Genomic DNA, 19313 nt, shown 5'->3' on the forward strand with positions numbered 1-19313 from the left:
ATTAGGTCCACAAAACCCTCACATTTCCTACGCAAGCCATTTCACACCAACCCCATCTTATTTATGAAGTAAACAAGCAGCCTGCTAAAATAACACCCCACCGTTTTCTTCACTTATCAAAGTTAAAGCATATTCGAGAAACATGTCCTCAAATGCCTCTCCAAAGATTGATGGGATGAGTTTTGTAACTTCAACTCTGAAGGTATCTGGTATATTTTGTTTGTTTTGAGGCATAACAGACACTTAATGAATTTTCACACTTCTTAATAAACAGAACCAATTTTAATGTCTGCTTCCTCATCACTGATTATAACTAATACAGTAAAAGATAAAATTCAATGCTCTGATGGCAATCATAGCTCTCCATCAAACCTTTAAATGTATTTTATTATGCTAAATGTTATGAAAGCCAAAGCATTTACAAATATTTTTACTTTATTTTTGGGGTGTTTGAAGAGTTTTTGAAGTATTGGAAGATTCAGTTTCCTATGCTATTAAAAGTTCTATGTATATTTACTCTATAAGCAACTATTCATTGTCTTGCCACGGAACCTTTGAATCTCCTTAAATATTTAAATCATATAAGCACAAATCTAAACATTTGCTGTTTACTTCCATGAAATTCTCAAAGATCTGTAGCTTCTGTCAAAACATCAAATGACAGTTGATAGCAAAAGAGCAAGGCACTCAATCTCCATTGCAGAATGTTTATTTCATAGGCAACACAACATTAAATAGCCAACGCTTATCGGCAGACTAGCTGCCTTCGTCAGGGCATGACAAAACACATTTAATGTTTTGACAGTAACACCATGTGGCAATGAGCACCTCTCCTCATAATTATTTTTGGATACATTTTCAAGCCTAAGTAGCAGTCTTACTTTTCTATTCCTATTTTTGATCTGTAGCTTCTGTTGGCTAATAATTGATGTTGATGGGCCCAAAATTATCACTCGCCAAGAGCCAAATGTGAGTAAAACCTGGCTTGTGATTAAATAAAGCATAAAGAGTTACTGGCCAGTCGGCAGCCAACAGAATTGCAATTCAAGAACAATGGGTCTCATTCACTAATAATTGTGTGGACTTTGCATATTATACGCACAGGAAAAGTTCTCACGAAAAATTTCTGCCAGATTCACAACAAGTGCGCATGCACATAAGTTTGTTCTTAGCCTTGTTCTTATGTTAATAAATCCAGATTATTCTAAATGAAGGAGCATGTGCCCGAAGTTAGTAATTTGCATAAAAACATACCTAAACCATCTCCATACAAGAGCTTTTAGCACAACATCACCTGTCCAGCTGCAAATGTGTAGAGAAAGATGCCGCCGAAGCAAAAGGCCAAAAAAACATCACACTATAAAACAGCGCAGTACAGCATTACAGAATGATTTTACAATACACTGTAGATGTTGGATGAACTGAAGGCATGCTTTGAGTGCTGCTTGTGCAGGAGCATCTGTGCCTCATCTTCCACAGGTTCAGACAGGTGCATGTGAATTAATTTTATACTGCCTTAATGTGCTTTTTTGACCTTCAAATTTCTGGCCACCAATCACTTGCATTGAATAGACCTACAGAGCCGAGATATTCTTCTAAAAATCTCCATTTGTGATTAGCAGAAGAAATTCACACACATCTGGGATGGCATGAGGGTGAGTAAATGAGGAGAATCACTTTTAGGACTCTTGTCGGATCTGGATGAATTTGTAAATAAGAAGAGAGGTTTGGAAACCTTTCTAATAATTATTTTAGTGAAAACGAGAAAATGTACCACAGGGGCAACTATCCCTTTAACCTTAAAACTTTTTTATAGATAGTAGGGATGGGACAATATATTACATTTTGAAATATTGCGAACCAAAATAAATGACGAACCATATCAAAATTTTCAATACTGTTTTCTGTCTATGTGATCATAAATTAAATGACCCTTCAAACACTTTACAATAAGGTTCCATTTGTTAACATTTGTTTACTACATTAGTTCATATGAACTAACAATGAACAATACTTTCAATCATTTAATTTTAACATATAGTAATACATTTTTTAAATCAAATTTGTATATGTTAACATTAGTAAATGCACTATGAACTAACACAAACTAACAATGAACAACTGTATTTTTATTTACAAACATTAACAAAGAGTAATATATGCTGTAAAATATATATTGATAGTTCATGATACCTAGTGTATTAACTAATGGAACTTATTACCGTATTGTTACCATAAAATCTCTTTGTTTCTACACTATTTACCATGTTGGCACACGGTCCTTAAAGCTCTTGAATTTAGCTTTTAGAAGTTTAAGTTCTGGAATACATTTCTCAATTCACTTGCCATTTAGTAGGTGTGGCAAAAAGTTTATTTTGGACCATGGTAGAAGGCACATTTGCACTAATGGTGAAGAGCAGAGCTGGATGGAGATGTTGGTGTGTAGTGTCTTACCCACTGCTTTGCAAGTCTTAGTAACTGGGTCCATCTCATAGCCCTCGTAGCATTCACATTTGTAGTCACCTTTGAGGTTGATACATATCTGACTGCAGGTTTCAGGGTTCTCACATTCATCTATGTCTGGAAAGAAGCATCAGAAAAGCATTACTATCACAGCAGAGATACACACAGAACAGGAGCTTTTGAAAGAAGTTGTCCACTGACAAGATAAATGATGCTTACAAACACCATCTGGGGATTTCTATCCTATAAATTTCAAGATGACGGCAATAAAAGTAAACAATTCATAGACATTTACAATGTATGAACAGCAGTGGACTCATGCGATAAATTGTACAATGGTCCAGGGTCAAAAATTAACCATGGGTCAGAGCAAAAATGCAAAAGGAATATTTCGGGTTCAATACAAGTTAAGCTCAATCGACTGCATTTGTGACAATGTTGATTACCTCAAAAAAATAATTTCAACTCGTCCCTCTTTTTCTTTAAAACAAGCAAAAATCGAGGTTACAGTGTGGCACGGAAGTGAATGGGGCCAATTTTTGGAGGGTTTAAAAGCAGAAATGTGAAGCTAATAAATTTATAAAAGCACTTAATTACATTTTTCTGTTAAAACTCATGTATTATTTTGAGCTGTAAAGTTGTTAAAATCGTCATTTTTACAATAGCTTTAGGTTTTGCTGACATGATATCTTCCATTGTAAGTGCCTCACTGTAACCCAGATTTGTGCTTTTTTTAAAATAAAATTTAAAATAAAATTTAAAATACATTTTTGTGGTTTTCAATATTATGCCACAAATGCTGTCGACTGAGCTTAACTTCTATTGAACCCGAAATATTCTGTTAAAAAGTGGAGACAAACAAATTCTCTCGTGCATTCCTCTGATTCTAGGCCTGTCTACTGATGGATTTAGTATGGGTTTACTTTTGCAGACACTGTAGTGACCTGTAGCTGTAGATTTATTCTGTATTCACTCTCACAGTGGTGAGTGTTGTAGAATGTGTAGCTAACATGAAGTGGTTACTGATGAAAAAAACAAAAAAAACTTAAATGAACTCTGAATGTGAAGAAACACTGAATGTAAAAACACTCAAAAGAACTCAAAACATTGCTTGGATCTACCGTGAAGGTACCCAGTAAAGCGAAAGCTGTATAATCTAACATCGGAGAGGACAGTTATATAAAGTTATATATACAGTACATGTATTGATTGTCTTATGATACTGCATATTAGGGCTGTCACGATTATGAAATTTGGCTGCCGATTAATTGTCAAACAAATAATTGCGATAAATTGTCTGTTTTAGGGCTTTCATGATAATGACAATTAATTGTCAAACAAATTGTCATACTTTTGTCATAGGTGTATGTATACGTCATAAACCTTCATAAACCAAAGTCATATATTCATGTTTAACTTTTACACAATTTCCTTTAAGGCTTTAAGAACGTATTAATAACTTTTGGCAGTGGTTTTAATTAAATTAAAAACTAATATTTTAAATATCAAAATATCTTTCTCTCTTTTTGATCAACCTTACTTGGTCCATTTTGCATTTACTGTATACTGTTGTTGTTGTTGGAACCCACTTAACCCGAATAGCAGTTATATTATATTACAGTTGAAGTCAGAAGTTTACATACACTTATGTTGAAGTCATTCAGGACATCTTCTTTGTGCATGACATGAGTAATTTTTCCAACAATTGTTTACAGACAGATTGGTTCACTTTTAATTGACTTCATCACAATTCCAGTGGGTCAGAAGTTTACATACACTAAGTTAACTGTACCTTTAAGCAGCTTGGGAAATTGAAAATTATGTCAAGTTTAATTAAGCTTCTGATAGGCTATTTGGAGTCAATTGGATGTGTATCTGTGGATGTATTTTAAGGCCTACCATCAAACTCAGTGCTTCTTTGCTTGACATCATTGGAAAATCTAAAGAAATCAGCCAAGACCTCACAAAAAAAAAAAAATGTTGGACCTCCACAAGTCTAGTTCATCCTTGGGAGCAATTTCCAAATGCCTGAAGGTACCACGTTCACCTTTACATACAACAGTACGAAAGTATAAACACCATGGGACCATGAATCCATCATACTGCTCAGGAAGGAGATGCATTCGGTCTCCTAGAGATGAACGTAGTTTGGTGTGAAAAGTGTAAATCAATCCCAAAACAACAGCAAAGTGGAAACAGGTAGACAAGTATCTATATCCACAGTAAAATGAGTCCTATATCAACATTACCTGAAAGGCTGCTCCGCTAGGAAGAAGCCACTGCTCCAAAACTGCCATAAAAAAGTCAGTTTGCAAGTTTACAGTTTGCAAGTTTACAGTTTGCAAGTGCACATGGGGACAAAGATCTTACTTTCTGGAGAAATGTCCTCCCTCTGGTCTGATGAAACAAAAATTAAACTGTTTGGCCATAATGCCCATTGTTATGTTTGAAGGAAAAAGGGTGAGGCTTGCAAGCCGAAGAACACCATCCCATGGGGGTGGAAGCATCATGTTGTGGGGGTGCTTTGTTGCAGGAGGGACTGGTGAACTTCACAAAATAGATGGCATCATGAGGAAGGAAAATTATGTGGATATATTGAAGCAACATCTCAAGACATCAGCCAGGAAGTTAAAGCTCGTTCACAAATGGGTCTTCCAAATGGACAATGACCCCAAGCATACCTCCAAAGTTGTAACAAAATGGCTTAAGGACAACAAAGTCAAGGTATTGGAGTGGCCATCACAAAGCCCTGACCTCAATCCAATAGAACATTTGTGGGCAGAACTGAAAAAGTGTGTGCGAGCAAGGAGGCCTACAAACCTGACTCAGTTACACCAGTTCTGTCTGGAGGAATGAGCCAAAATTCCAGCAACTTATTGTGAGAAGCATGTGAAAGGCTACCCAAAAAGTTTGACCCAAGTTAAACGATTTAAAGGCAATGCTACCAAATACTAACAAAGTGTATATAAACTTCTGACCCACTGGGGGGAAATAAAAGCTGAAATAAATCATTCTCTCTACTATTATTCTGACATTTCACTTTCTTAAAATAAAGTAGTGATCCTAACTGACCTAAGACAGGGAATGTTTTCTACTGATTAAATGTCAACAATTGTGAAAAACTGAGTTTAAATGTATTTGGCTAAGGTGTATGTAAACTTCTGACTTCAACTGTATATTATATTATATTAAATAATATTTTTAAAGTATACAATAGTACAATATTCATCCAAAATTCTTCACTTTCACACATTATTTTAAGGCTCTCCGATTCAACCCACGAGCCCTTCTTTCTCATGAAGACCTTTGAGATTCTATGTTTGTTAATTCTATCATCTTCTTAGAAATAAAGGCCCCAATATACATCATATGAAATCGAAGAACGAACAGATATGACATAATTTAGAACAAAATCTGGCCAAAAAGAAGGTGTTTTGCTTTTAGGAAAAATTCTTACCGGTTGCTAAAAACCCATCTTACTACCATTGGTCCACAGCATTGGTAGGAGTGACCTGGAGCTCCACCTACCTTGAGGCTGACAGCTAATTCTGTTTATCTTGTTCAGTCAGTCAAAATCAGTCAACATAAACACACCGGTGTGTAGAGTTATTAGCGAGCTGGTGCAAATGTACCTACATCTGTATGATCGTTCATTTTGCAAGACCATATCATTTGATTTTTCGTTTGTTTAATCAGTCTAAAAAAAGGAATCAAATCTACTCTCAAGTGCCCATTCACTCATGTGCCATCTGCAGCAAAAGCCATTCACACATCGGCCCAAAGTAAGCCTATCATCATTCTTTTGTCTTTATTCTGCACACCAACACTTTTATGCACTCATTTTTGCAATAGTATCAGTGTCATCATAAAACTACAGTAACAGAGCGTAACTAGCGCATATTATGGCCGCAAAAAGCTTGTTAGTGCATTAGCGTCATGAACTGAGAATGTAAACATTTTCTACTGCATATACAATATATTACTTTAAATCATCATCTAGTGTTAAAACAACTTCTTGTACTGACCTCATGTGAATTCTACTAAAGTCATTGTTAATACATTTTAATGTCACATGAGTTAAGGTTTTACTGAGTGTCCTCGTATTTAAATGTACTCTAAACGCCTCCCACAGTGGTGTGGTGGGTGTCTGAATGTTCGCAAACAGTATACTGTTGCTCGGCTGTTTAAAATGTATTTTTAACCCTGAAATAAGAACAAAGAAGAACTTCTACAGAAGTATATCAGAGCCTTAAATGGGTATGACACAGGGCTGCTCTGTGTCACTGCGTGTCATTAACACTGCATTTGAACCCACAATAAAAATAAGATTTGCCATTACATGCTTGTTAAATTAAAGTGAAACTAGAGCACTTTGCGTTCACTAAAATCTGGTTCAGAAGCAGAACACGGTGTTGAAATCTAAAATATTAATGGATCCTTTTCACAGACTGTAATGATGCATTTTTGCCTTCATTTAGCAGTATAACTAGCAAAAAAATTATTTTCAATATATTATTATTATTATTATTATTATTATTATTATTAAATATACATCTACAACATTAAAATTTTTGGTTTTCCTGGCATTAATGATTATTTAAAAAAAGTCAACACTGTTTGCAATGGGGTTTCAAATTCAACTGCTGAGGGAGTGACAGTAAATTAGGGATCTTTCTCTCTTCTGACTGCCGTAATCCAACGTGCTCTATTTTTTTCCCTGTTTTGGAAAGTCTTGGAAATTTAATAGTGGAATTTTTTCTTTTGCTGTTGGAGCAAATGGGAATGCAAAAATAATATTTTCTGTGGTCTCTCATGTACCTCCACAGAGGTTTACCCCACTTTAATTTATTTTACATTCCAACCCCGGAAATGTGAAAAGGGTCCATTGAATTTAGAAGTCTTAAACTGAAACTAATGTAGGTGGCTTTACCTCCACAAGTGTTCTTGTCCAGCAGCTTGTAGCCTGAGGGGCATTCACATTCATAGCCAATCCGCCGGTCCTTACATATGTGAGAGCAGCCGCCGTTGTTGTTGGAACATTCATTCAGAGCTATAATAGAAAAAAGAAAGGTCAGTATGCCCCTAGGATGGTAAGTGCCCATGGCAACCTGACAGCGATTTATGATGGGTGAGCTATTTTTTTTCTCATTTTCTCAGTTGAGTTTCAGGTTTGTGCCAAGAGTTTATGAGAAAGTGATGAGGTGAGTGCAATCTCTCTGACAGACTTGCCTTAAAAGCTTGAGAGGAAGTGTGTGTGTGGTTGGCGCTTTAAGAGAAAATGACAGTGTAATATGGCAAAAGTCTTGCAAGTATTTCACTGACCAGTCTAGGGAAATTCATAAAAAGCAGCAAACACATTTGGACCTTTTTTGATGGCTTCTTTCATTACAGATGACAGGGAGAAATACAATATTCTTATTTCATTTCTACAGGAAAACAGTATGTTTCCTCTTAATGTGAGAAGGATATACTGTAGCTGCAGGCAGAGCTCTAAGAAGAGGCGGGAGCTCCAAACTGCCAGCAACGATATATGGAGCCCCTAACCTAACCCTTTCCCTAAGCCTAACCATGATTGGAAGTGACGCCACCTTTTGGAGTAACCTCGCCCCCTTCTGGAGTAACCCCACCCTCTTTTGGAGATTACGCCCCCATTTGGAGATCTCCGACCTGCAGCTATACCTACTCGCTCACTGTCCCTAAGAAAAGTCAAAACATGAAAATGTGGTAATAATCATAATTGCAATAGGAAAATGTAACAAAGAAAATAGAAATATATTTCAATGCATTGCATGTGACAGATTGAACCACTGAGGTGCTCATGTGGGTAATGCAGGTTTGAATCCAGTCTGCGACACACCCAAACCTCGTTCCACCTCTCTCTCCCCAATTACTTTCTGCCACTCTCTACTGTATTTATATAATTAAGATCAGACATTTTTCTGGTGTTTAAATGAGATGCATTCTTGCATTCAAAAACAGCCAAACAGAGCGGAACATGAACACCAATCTTATGAAAGGAGTCTCAAAAAACAGCATATTACTCAACAACCAAAGACATCCACTAGATTATTTACGAATGTAGTGGAAATACTTTAAAAGTGATACATTTAAAGATGCAGCTTTTTGAGAGGGTTTAAACACTGCCAAAAACAAAACAAAACAACAATTCTAGATACCTCTCAACTAATCAACTAGTTTGTTGTTGGACCTACTGTGTGTGGATAATAATGAGTCTTGCAACAGAACCCAGAGACACATGAACTAGCCTGACAGAACAAAAACAGACTCATCAGCTAGAGGAAGAAAAATAAGAGAAAGAAAGTAAGAGGCATAATAGCTGATGCTAATGCTGAGGAACAGCTGACAGCAGGAGATAGATTAAGACCAAAGAATACCACAAGAAGTTCAGCTGGAATAGAGGAGAGAAAAGACATGGTACAATGAAAGAAGACAGGTTGAAAGAGAGGTTGATAGTAAGAGAAATGCACACTTAAAAAGTGAGTGAGAGGGACTGTGGGCTCTATTTTAAGACTGCTACATCTTAAGTGCAGTGCTATGTAATATGCCATACACACAAAGTCAGTGGGCATGGCCAGGGAGGTTTGGTATTTTCGTGCAAACATGCAATAAATCTAGGCGCTGGTTGGCGAAATCAAATTCGATAAATGAAAACAGCTTATTCATAAGAAGTTAGTAGCTAGTGTAAATGGGCTATATTCATAGGCATCCATTTATGTTCTTGCAGCTGGGTGCCCTAAACAATCAAGGGGAACCAGGATGCGATACATATTGACTAGATACATATTGACTAGTGAAGGATAATAATGTGGCGAAGTTTACATTTTTACGACTAGAAAGAGGAGGATTCAGAAAAAAAAAATACTTAGATTAGTTTCAAATTATTACATTTAAAATTATTTACATTACTCACAACTGCAGTTTTCAGAAAATATGAAGAAAAGAAAGAGTAAAGATGCAGTAAATCATCAAGATGCAGCATTTCAGCACCACTGTAAATGAACAGCAACTGATCAAACACAAAGCATAGACATAAATACAGTATTAGACTATGAAAAAACTGTGACTGTCCCGCTGAAATCAGAAACATATTGTAGTAACTACTGTATGTCCTTAAATGTCAGGAATACATCTTTAACATGCTCTTTATAAGCATGGAAAAGGTGGTAGGACATAACACACGGTAGCACATAACATTGCGCCTAATGCAGGTATGAAAACCCAGACATCGTTCCACCCCTCCCCGCAGTGCAACACGAGGTACACCCATGTTCGTGAGCTGTCTTCACGTTGTGCTGAGGTTCGGTCACTTCGGTCTGAGATTTCGGGTTTGTGTGTGGCCGAACTATCGCACAGGTGTCCTGTCTTGTTTTTGTCTCTTGTTGCGTGCATCGCATGGCATTTGCCTCGCGGTGTATGCTCAGGTTTCGTTAAGTGTGAGAATGCGTGACATCACTTTGTTTGGCGTTGCTGCGCATTCTTTTGTCTTGTTTGTTAGTTGGCATGGGCGTATATTACCTTATTGTCTTGGCAATGTGCGCTCATGCCATTCGGGTCATTTGTTGTCTTGTGAGAGCACATGGCTTTGTTTCGTTTCTGTATTGCCATGTGTCTCTCTGTCTTATGTCATACCCCGCCTCCTTGTTTACCCATTATTAGTTTATTAGTCACACCTGCCCTGTCTTGTTAACCTGTTGATTTCTCTCCCTGTTTTAGTCTCCTCGTGTTTGCTGTCCAGGGCCAGTTCGTCTTGTGTGTATTCCAGTCAGTCTTGTTTGTTGGTCTTGTTCCAGTCAGTCCTGTTCCCCGTCCAGTTGGTCCTGAGTGTTTGCCTCATTTTCCAGTCCAACCAGTTTCCTTTACCCTCTGCCCCAGCCTGGATACCTTTTTTCCGTATGGGATAGTTTATGTTTGTTTTTTCCCCCTTGTGGGAGTTTATGTTGGTTTTAGTTTTCTATAAATAAATCCCCTTTTTTAGAACTCTGCATTTGGGTCCTGAGCCTCTCTCATTCTCTGGTGATTCGTGACAAATACATTTTACTTGATGGTTACACCAGTTGACAAGTCATTAAATAAATGTTTTGGTAGAAAATACAATAAATGTTTTTCAAACATGTATGAAACCATCACTGACACAAAATAAAATATTTTGACACGTGTCAAGTTTGTGTCTTGCTTTATATGTTATATATATTGCTTTATTACATGCGTTTCATGTCAGAATGCCGTTATTCATGTTTTACTTAATGAAAAATGTAGGACAAGCGCATATTTCATAATAGAACTGCACTTTTTAAGAACTGCAATTAAAATGCACAATGGCGTGTTATACAACGATATTGTTGATAAATGCCAGCTATTTTAGTTTAATTTACAACTTCATAATTGTATCTCAGGTAATTGAGTCATCAGTGTCCCAATGATTAGTAGATCAAGGCCCTTGTTAGTGCCTGAATTTGTGTTACGATATTCTGATTCATGTCATCGGGAACTAGGGAGCAGAATGAGAAAGAGTTGTACACTCTCTGGGAATCAAGAAACATGATTTTCTCCAGGCCACATATGAATCATGTACACAGTAGCATGTACAGGACACGCCAGTGAATATGACAGAAGAGTAATCCTTGGCACCAGTCCTAGTGATTTAGTATGCATAGAGGCAGTGGCCCACTTGGAGCCGGTCCAGTGTGCACTGAGCTCAACAGGGGGCTGCTGCACATCAGGTGCCCACTCTAATCTCATCCACTGAGTGGAGGCAACCACAAGGAAATTAACACCAAACTGAAGAGCCAGTGGGGGACTATGTATTTTACATTAAAGATAGATACAAGGATAAACATAACCAGGAGGATAAGGAGAAAGGGACAGATGACAAACAGAGAGAGAGGCAGAAAGAGAGAGAAGTGGAATGCAGGGGCTCTGGCTTTTTCTAAATACAGATCCAATTAATGTACAGCTGCAAGGTGTTAGAAAACTTTGAACATTTAGTTGGTGAGACATTTTTTGCAAAACATCACTTAATATTATAAATACTCCTACTTAAGGTGAAGTATGGAATTTCCAGATTTGTACATTTTCAGAAGGAACTGTGAGAAGTGTCTGGTCTCTGTATATTGAACTGGAATAGGAGAAAGCATTTAACCTTCGAGAAAATGAGATGACATCTTCAGCTCTACCTTATCACTGAAGAAAAAGTCCAGTTCCCTGTTGTGATGGAAGACTAGAATGGAGAAGAATGTATCTATAGGAGCCGTTATAGTCTGTGATAACAGGCTGAGAGGTACTGCACGCTGGGCACGTTCTCCTTTGATGAGAGCACCCACGGGAAGACTCACACTTTGATCATAATGAGCGTTCTGTGAGTTGTTGGCCCTTGATCAAGTGAAGCTCCTAATAAGCCAACACTGCCTATAAGCTTAAATGCCCACTAATACTAATGTGTGTGTCCATATGTTTCCAAATATGAGCTTGAAAGAAAACAATACATGTGTGTGGAAAGTACTTATGATATTGTACCTTTAAAATCAGAGTATTTGATGACTTGGCCTGCATGGAAAATGTACCCACAAAATTCTGCAGAAAGCTCCAAGAATTCAAACGGCCACCTTTCACATTGTTTAATGATCCTTTGCCCCTTATATTTTGCCTAATTTGACATTGCTTTCACATATCAATAAGACTGTAATACTCTAAGCTCTGTTTAACACATTTTACCATATTTAAAGGGTTAGTTCACCCAAAAAGGAAGATGCTCTCATCATTTACTCACCCTCATGCCATCCCACATGTGTATGACTTTCTTCAGCAGAACACAAACAAAGATTTTTAGAAGAATATTTTAGCCCTGTAGGTCCATAAAATGCAAGTGGATGGTGATCAACACTTTAGAGCTCCAAAAAGCACAGACAATCATTGTAAAAGAAATCCATACAACTCCAGTGGTTAAATTAATGTATTCTAAAGTGAAACAATCGCTTTGGGTGAGAAACAGATCAATATTTAAGTCCTTTTCACTATAACTGTTTACTTCCGGTCACTCTCCGAAGAAAGAAAGTCATACACTTGGATGGCATGAGGGTGAGTAAATGACGAGAACATTTTCATTTTTGGGTGAAGTATCCCTTTAGATCCATTGTGCAGATGTGAAAAAGTGTGCAAATTCAGTGTGGGCCTAATGTTGGCCTATCAAGCATAATAGTATTTAATGATTTTGTTTATTTGATTGTATGACGATCAGTTTACATGAGAGCTCACCGCACTCCTTTACAGGCTCGTCAGACCAGTCCTTGCAGTCCTTGATACTGTCGCACACCTTACTGCTTTCAATACACTCTCCGCTCTTACACAGGAACTTCAGAGGACCTTCACATTTTGTGGCTGTAAAGGACACAGTGAAGAAGAGTTCTTACACTTTATTCATGAGCATATAAATACAAATAACACAATTTTGTAGGGCACCAATATAAAAATCCAAAACAATAGGAATAGTTCTCCCAAAAAAATTTAATCGGTTATCTTTTACTCAACTCTAAACTAGCCCTAAAATTGCACAGATTGTCCAATACCAACAAGTTTAAAGAACAAGTCCTACTTGTGTAAATCACAATAATTATTCTTTTGAAGTGAGTTTGATTAAAAATGCCATTTGCGAAGTATGCAATGTGGTATATTTTAGTAGTACATCTTTTTGGTCTTAGAGTGTTTTTGTGGCTGTTTACTGACAGCATGATTGGGTGCACTCTACTCTTTCATCTCACCCTGTTTCAGTGAAAAGGCTGTTGAAAGAGGAGATGATGAGACTAATCAAAAGAGAGATGGCGGTACTCACTTTTATTGATGCAGCCAGCCTCATCACTGAAATCTGGACAGTCGTGGACTTTGTTACACTGTTTAGTGCCATGAATGCATGAGCCATCGCCGCACTGGAACTCATCAGGACGGCAAGTCAGCAGAGCTGTAAGACAGAGATACAGGTTTTAATTATATTACATAAGATAAAGCTTTTGAGTTTTTAAAGGAATAGTTCACCCAATAATTAAAATTCTGTCATCATTGCTCAATCCCATATCATTCCAACCCTGTATTTTTCTTCAGTGAAACACAAAAGGACATGAGGCAAAATCAACTCCTTCCCTTACAATGAAGCTCCAAAAAGGAAGTGTGATATATTTCAAATCTTCCCCTCTGCTGAAACTCAAAAATAGACCACTTTTATGATACTTTTATTGTTCTATGATAATTTTATTTGTGTTATTTTGTAGCTTGGGATTATAAATCACTGTTCACTCTCATTACATAGAAAGGAACAGCTCGGACATTCTGCTAAACAACTCCTTTTGCGTTTCACGGAAGACAGAAAATAATACAGGGTGGATCAAAATTACAGTGAGTCAATTATAACAAAATTTTCATTTTTGGGCGAACTATCCCTTTTAAGGTGTCAGATAAGAACAAGCACGATACTAAAGCATCTCACCATCAAACAATTTCATGCTGATCACCCATATAACCCTTCCATATTCCTGGTGTAAACTATAGCTATAGAACAGCAAATGGTTTTGACATATACCTGCTCTCGTTTTTGCAATTGTTACCTTCAAAAAAGTCTTAAAACCAAAAACAATCATTCACATACTCAAGAGCATAAGGGAACATACTGAAGAGAAAATGTGCAGTTCAGGAAAATAAAGGTTTTTTAATTTCTTTAATCTTTCATACTGTGTGCTTTAGAGTAGCTGCAGAGGGAGAACATCAGGCATGATAAATTTCAGCACAGCACAGCAAATTATATCAAGCCAACTTGCTCTGGGTTCTACAAATTAGGAGAAATACAAGCACATGCACACAAACAGTTTAGCAACAATCAATACAGAATGCTCACATAGGCCAAGTAAACTTGTTGCTAATTTCTTTAATCTAGTATAAGAAAACTGTGGCGAGGAGGGCGGGGCGGGGCCGTGATGATGCACGCCCGGCCCCTAATCAGGCTAATCAAGTCGACGAGAGGAATAAAGTTAGAGAGAGAGAGAGCTACAGGCAGCTGCCCTGTAAGTGTTTATGTTTGTGTTTTTTGTTTAATTAAATATTACTTTGATGCTACGTCCGGTTCTCGCCGCCTCCTTTCCATTTTACCCTGCTACAGTGGTGCTGAAGCCCAGGAAGGAGGAGGGATGCGCCGTAGTAGAATCCACGGTACTACCATCCACCCCAAAGGAACAGCCGTGGCCATGCAATGGTCAGGCCACTGCCAGGGGCAGAGGAGACCCCTACCGGCCGCTAAAACGCGGCGGGGTCAAAGGGAAAACTGCCACCCGTGAGCAGGGAGGGGCTCACTACGGACTGCTTGGAGTGGGAGAACAGCTGACAGGGGTGGAGGAGACCCCTACCATCCATCAAAACGTGGTGGGACGTTCTGTCTGCCAGGGGCTGGAGGACTGCCTCTGATCCACCTTGGGAGGAGCGGCTGTCATCCACTAGAGGGTGGAGGAATGACCGAGGACCAGGCTATGGCGTATCAGAGAACTGGCGAGTACATTTTTTTTCTCTCGCTCTCTCTCTCTCTCTCTCTCCTGCTGTTGCTCCGTGTTGGCCTATCCCTCTTTTTTTTTTTTTCTCCCATTGTCTCCCTCCCAGGTCCAAGAAGGCAGGGAAGACCTGTGGGGGGTGCAGGCCATGATGACACATGCCTGGCCCTTAATCAGGCTAATCAAGCCGACGATAGGGATAAAAGCCGCCGGAGGCAGCAGTTAGAGAGAGAGAGAGCTACAGGCAGCTGCCCTGTATGTGTTTGTTTGTGTGTTTTTGTTTAATTAAATATTACTTCGATGCTTCGTCCAGTTCTTGCCTCCTCCTTTCCATTTTACCCCATTACAAAACAAAGAATGGATTTCCTTAAAATTAATAAAATAATTTTATTTAAGACAGAGGGGCTGGAGAAATAGAATAGGGCATCACTGATTATAATGGGTTCTATTTGCTTTTGATGTGACGTGCCGCTCCTTTTCGGTGCAGACAGGGTGTAAGTAACAGCCATAACTAGACAAAGTACTTTAAATAAATGGACTGTGTGTTATTATATGGTAAGAAAAAAGAAATAGCCCTAATAATGGTTATAAAACGCCACTGAAAATCAATTCCATGGAGTTAATATTGCCTCTAAACAAAAAATAATTAATTTCTGACACTGGTCAACAGCTTTAAAAAAAACATTCTAGTATTCTTGCACACTTACGACAGTTGGCCTCATCAGACTTGTCCTTGCAGTCTGCATCTCCATCGCATTTCCAGTTGAGATGAATGCACTCTCCGCTTCTGCAGCGGAACTCTCCCGCAGGGCAGTGGGGCTTCTGAGGTTCTGTCCTGCGACTGCACCGCTCCAGAGACTCGTCCGACTTGTCTCTGCAGTCTGGGTCTCCGTCGCAGCTCCACAGTGCTGGGATGCATTCCGAGTCATTGCAGCGGAACTCATGAGGGCCGCAGGTGCTGGCAGTGGCTGCAGTGCACTTCTCCTCGTCACTGCCGTCACCACAGTCATTGTCCCCATCGCAGACAAATGTGGGAGCCACGCATAGACGGTTACGGCACTGGAACTCTTTAGCTGGGCAGGCCTTGGCATCTGGAGGGAAGTGGAGGGTAGTTTATTTTAACAACGTTTTACACCATGAAAGGCCTTACAAAACACAGATGCACAAGGCAGTAAAACATCAACAGTTCTTTAATCAGAGAGAATAGAGCTTCGTTCAGTTTGTAGTCCTAAAACCTGTAAGAGAATTAGCCTTTTCGAGCCATATGGGGTTCCCTCAGGAATTTCCAATGGGTTTTTATAATAGGGGTTTTCATTTCAATTTACAATAAGGCCAATTATACAAATAAGTATAATAAGGTATGTGGTAAACATTACGTGAAGAGACACTTCACGTTTTGTTCTACAACATAAATTACGCAGTCACACCTCCAATGCAAATTTTGAAGCTGTGGGGTTTTAAAAATTTAAGCTACTAACAATTTTCTAAATAAGGACTAGACATACAACAAGGATCTAAGTTTACATGCTTGATAAATCAGACAACCATTGTAGTCCATATTTAGCAACTTATGTCCCCCTACTGATGTGTTTGGGTCATTTTTGACCTGCTTAAGGGATAAAAACAGTTAAAAACTAATCTTAATCTTGTATCTGGCTTAAATTGCCTTTAGATTCTCCACAACAATAAATAAATATATACGTAATAAAAATGTATTACATTTTCATGAAACTTGTTTTCATTTATTGCAATGTCAAGGTGTTTTGGGTAATTACTAGGGCATTGCTAGTTGGTTGCAAGAGTATAACTAAATGGTTGCAAGATGGCTGCTATAAAGAGAAGTCAAAAGAGACCAGGGTTGAAGTCATGACTGAACAGCTCTTCAGTATTTCATCTAATTTATCTAAGGAGAAAAAGACAGGGGTAATATGAGGTAATATTCCAGTAAATTGACTGAATTAGTCATTCTCACAGGAGGCTTATTGCAAATGTAGCACCAGCACTGAGCCATTCTTTGCTGCTGTCTGCTAAATGACCTCACAGATTCAAACGTGCTGTGGGTCACCTGGGGTTCAAACTTCAGCCCCACAACGACGACAGACACTTAATGCGCTCATCTGTGCTGAAGCAATCAGCTGTCCATTCTTTAATGGGGTCACCCACCTTAACGGAATAAGAATCCTGAAGAGCTGTACAGACTATAAAAGGATTTGAAATGGCTTATACTGTACTGTATGTACAGGGTGACCCCAAAAATGGCCACTATGTTTGATTGCTCATATCTTAAAAATGCATAGAGGCATTTGCATGATTTTTGGCATACTTCTATGACTTTTTGTAAACAACAAAATGACGTCACTGTGAGCAACAACTTACTACAAATAAATATGTAAATCATTTGGCCTAAAAAAAAATGGGGCCACATGGCAAAAGAGAATCACCTAAGTTTGCTGCCACTGAAAACTTAGCTAAACAATTTATTTATTTATTTGTAGCAAGTTGTTGCTCACGATGTTGTTTACAAAAAGTCGTAGAAGCAAGCCAAAACTTGTGCAAACACCTTTATGCATTTTTAAGATATGAGTAATCAAACATTTTGGGGGCACCCTGTATATGAGAATGTTTCAGCAAATAGGAAGAGAAAGGAATTGATCCTAACAGTTGGTGACTTTGCATCAATATGAAAACTATTTGCAAAGAGCAACATGGGTTCAAAATGGTGACAATATCAGAATTGTATTGCCTGGACTCAAAATCAATGTTGTTTGCGCTATCACAGAAAGGTCATTCTTGTTATTCATTGCACTTTAGATCATTTGCATTTCATATTTTTGCCACCTACGCTCGCTGCTTTTAAGGCCAATTATAATAATGGTCTATGAGACATACTGCTAATTGTATTTTTGCAAAGCTGATCAGTTAACAAGCATCTAATTGGCTAAAATAAACAAATTAAGAGCAGTTATAAGGAAATTAGCCTCTATACCTGCTGTCAGCCACTCAAAGTTGTCTTAAATGATTATTAAACAGCCAAGGTAAAAGGGTGAAATGACATATCAAGCTTAAAAAAGGCTTGTTATCATCTGATTTGACATAGTAAGTGAGTGACTTCATTAAACACATGTTGATGTTATCTATGCTACATAATTCCTCTGCTCCCGAGGTCAAGGAAGACATCAAACGCAGCTTGTTTTCAATAGAAGAGGGAGTGATTGGGTCTTGCTTGTGTGTATAGGGTATGGGATGGAAGGTTGTGTTTGCTCTGAGCAGGGAGATATTGGATTGATTGACCCTGCTCTTCTCTAGAGGGACAAAAAGGGCAGGAGTGGAAATGAAAAGGCTCACCCAGTGATGTAGATACCAGTTTAAAACAACACGCTCTCAAAGACCAACAGAACCCAGACATGTACAGCTTTATCATACATCAGTGCACACAGGCAGTACTGCCACATTCCAGTTAGAATGGAAATCAAACCAAGTAGCTATGTACTCTTCCAGACGAGATGGACTGAATGAACAAAATAAATTCAAATACCACATTCAGCTAACTGATATCTGCATCAAATGCTTATTTGTGGTGATTACTAAGGCAACCCTCACTTTTACTATTGCTCAATCTTAGTGTTTGTACTTGGACTGTAATCAGCATTTCAAAAGATACTATGGCAAGTTGTGTAGTCCACCAATAACATTAGAGCGGTGGCAGCAGTAGGAATGCAAACTTGCGACACAGATCACAGAGTATAAGCAACAATGCTGCTGGCGGTGTGAAAGGGGCTTGAGGACATGAGTGATGTCTCAAATAGAGTAGGCTTTTGATTGAGAGGAGTGCTATTACTTTTCTAAGTGATCAGACTTTTGCCTCTTCTTTTTTTACTTTTTTTTTCGCCTGGTTGACAATAACATGGGTGATAACATCCCACAGAATTACAATGAAGCAGTGACCCAAACTATATCTAGGGACCAGAATATCATAGACACTTGGGGGTGGGCTATTTTATCTCGGGCTAGTAAGCAACAACCCACAATACCCTTGCAGCCATTTAGCAATGACCTGGCAAATAACCAGAACATCTTAGTAATTGGAAAAAGCAGTATGCTAAAAAAAAAAAAAAAAAACACCTTAGCAACTGCATAGCAACACCACAGTAACCACCCACAACATAATGGTGAGTTTTGCATGCATACAACTCGCATTTTCTTCAAATAATGTAAAATTCTGGTTTATAGGTATGTACATAGAAATTAGAATAGCTAGAAAGAGACAATCACAGAATCCTAGCTTCACATTTATCACACTGCAGCAGT

General features: G+C 38.3%; 1 protein-coding gene across 3 annotated transcripts in view; it reads right to left on the minus strand.

Moving 5' to 3' along the window:
• The window catches only part of LOC127446579 (low-density lipoprotein receptor-related protein 8-like), a 247712-nt gene that overhangs the window by 58336 nt on the left and 170063 nt on the right, over positions 1-19313 (minus strand). For all 3 annotated transcript variants that reach the window (XM_051707608.1, XM_051707607.1, XM_051707606.1), the window contains exons 5-9: positions 15713-16096; positions 13310-13435; positions 12736-12858; positions 7394-7513; positions 2455-2580 (exon numbers count right to left, since the gene is read on the minus strand). In XM_051707608.1, coding sequence (XP_051563568.1) covers positions 2455-2580; positions 7394-7513; positions 12736-12858; positions 13310-13435; positions 15713-16096 — 879 coding nt within the window. The remainder of the gene's footprint in view (positions 1-2454; positions 2581-7393; positions 7514-12735; positions 12859-13309; positions 13436-15712; positions 16097-19313) is intronic.

Source organism: Myxocyprinus asiaticus, chromosome 9 (genome assembly GCF_019703515.2).
Source record: "Myxocyprinus asiaticus isolate MX2 ecotype Aquarium Trade chromosome 9, UBuf_Myxa_2, whole genome shotgun sequence".
NCBI lineage: Eukaryota > Metazoa > Chordata > Actinopteri > Cypriniformes > Catostomidae > Myxocyprinus > Myxocyprinus asiaticus.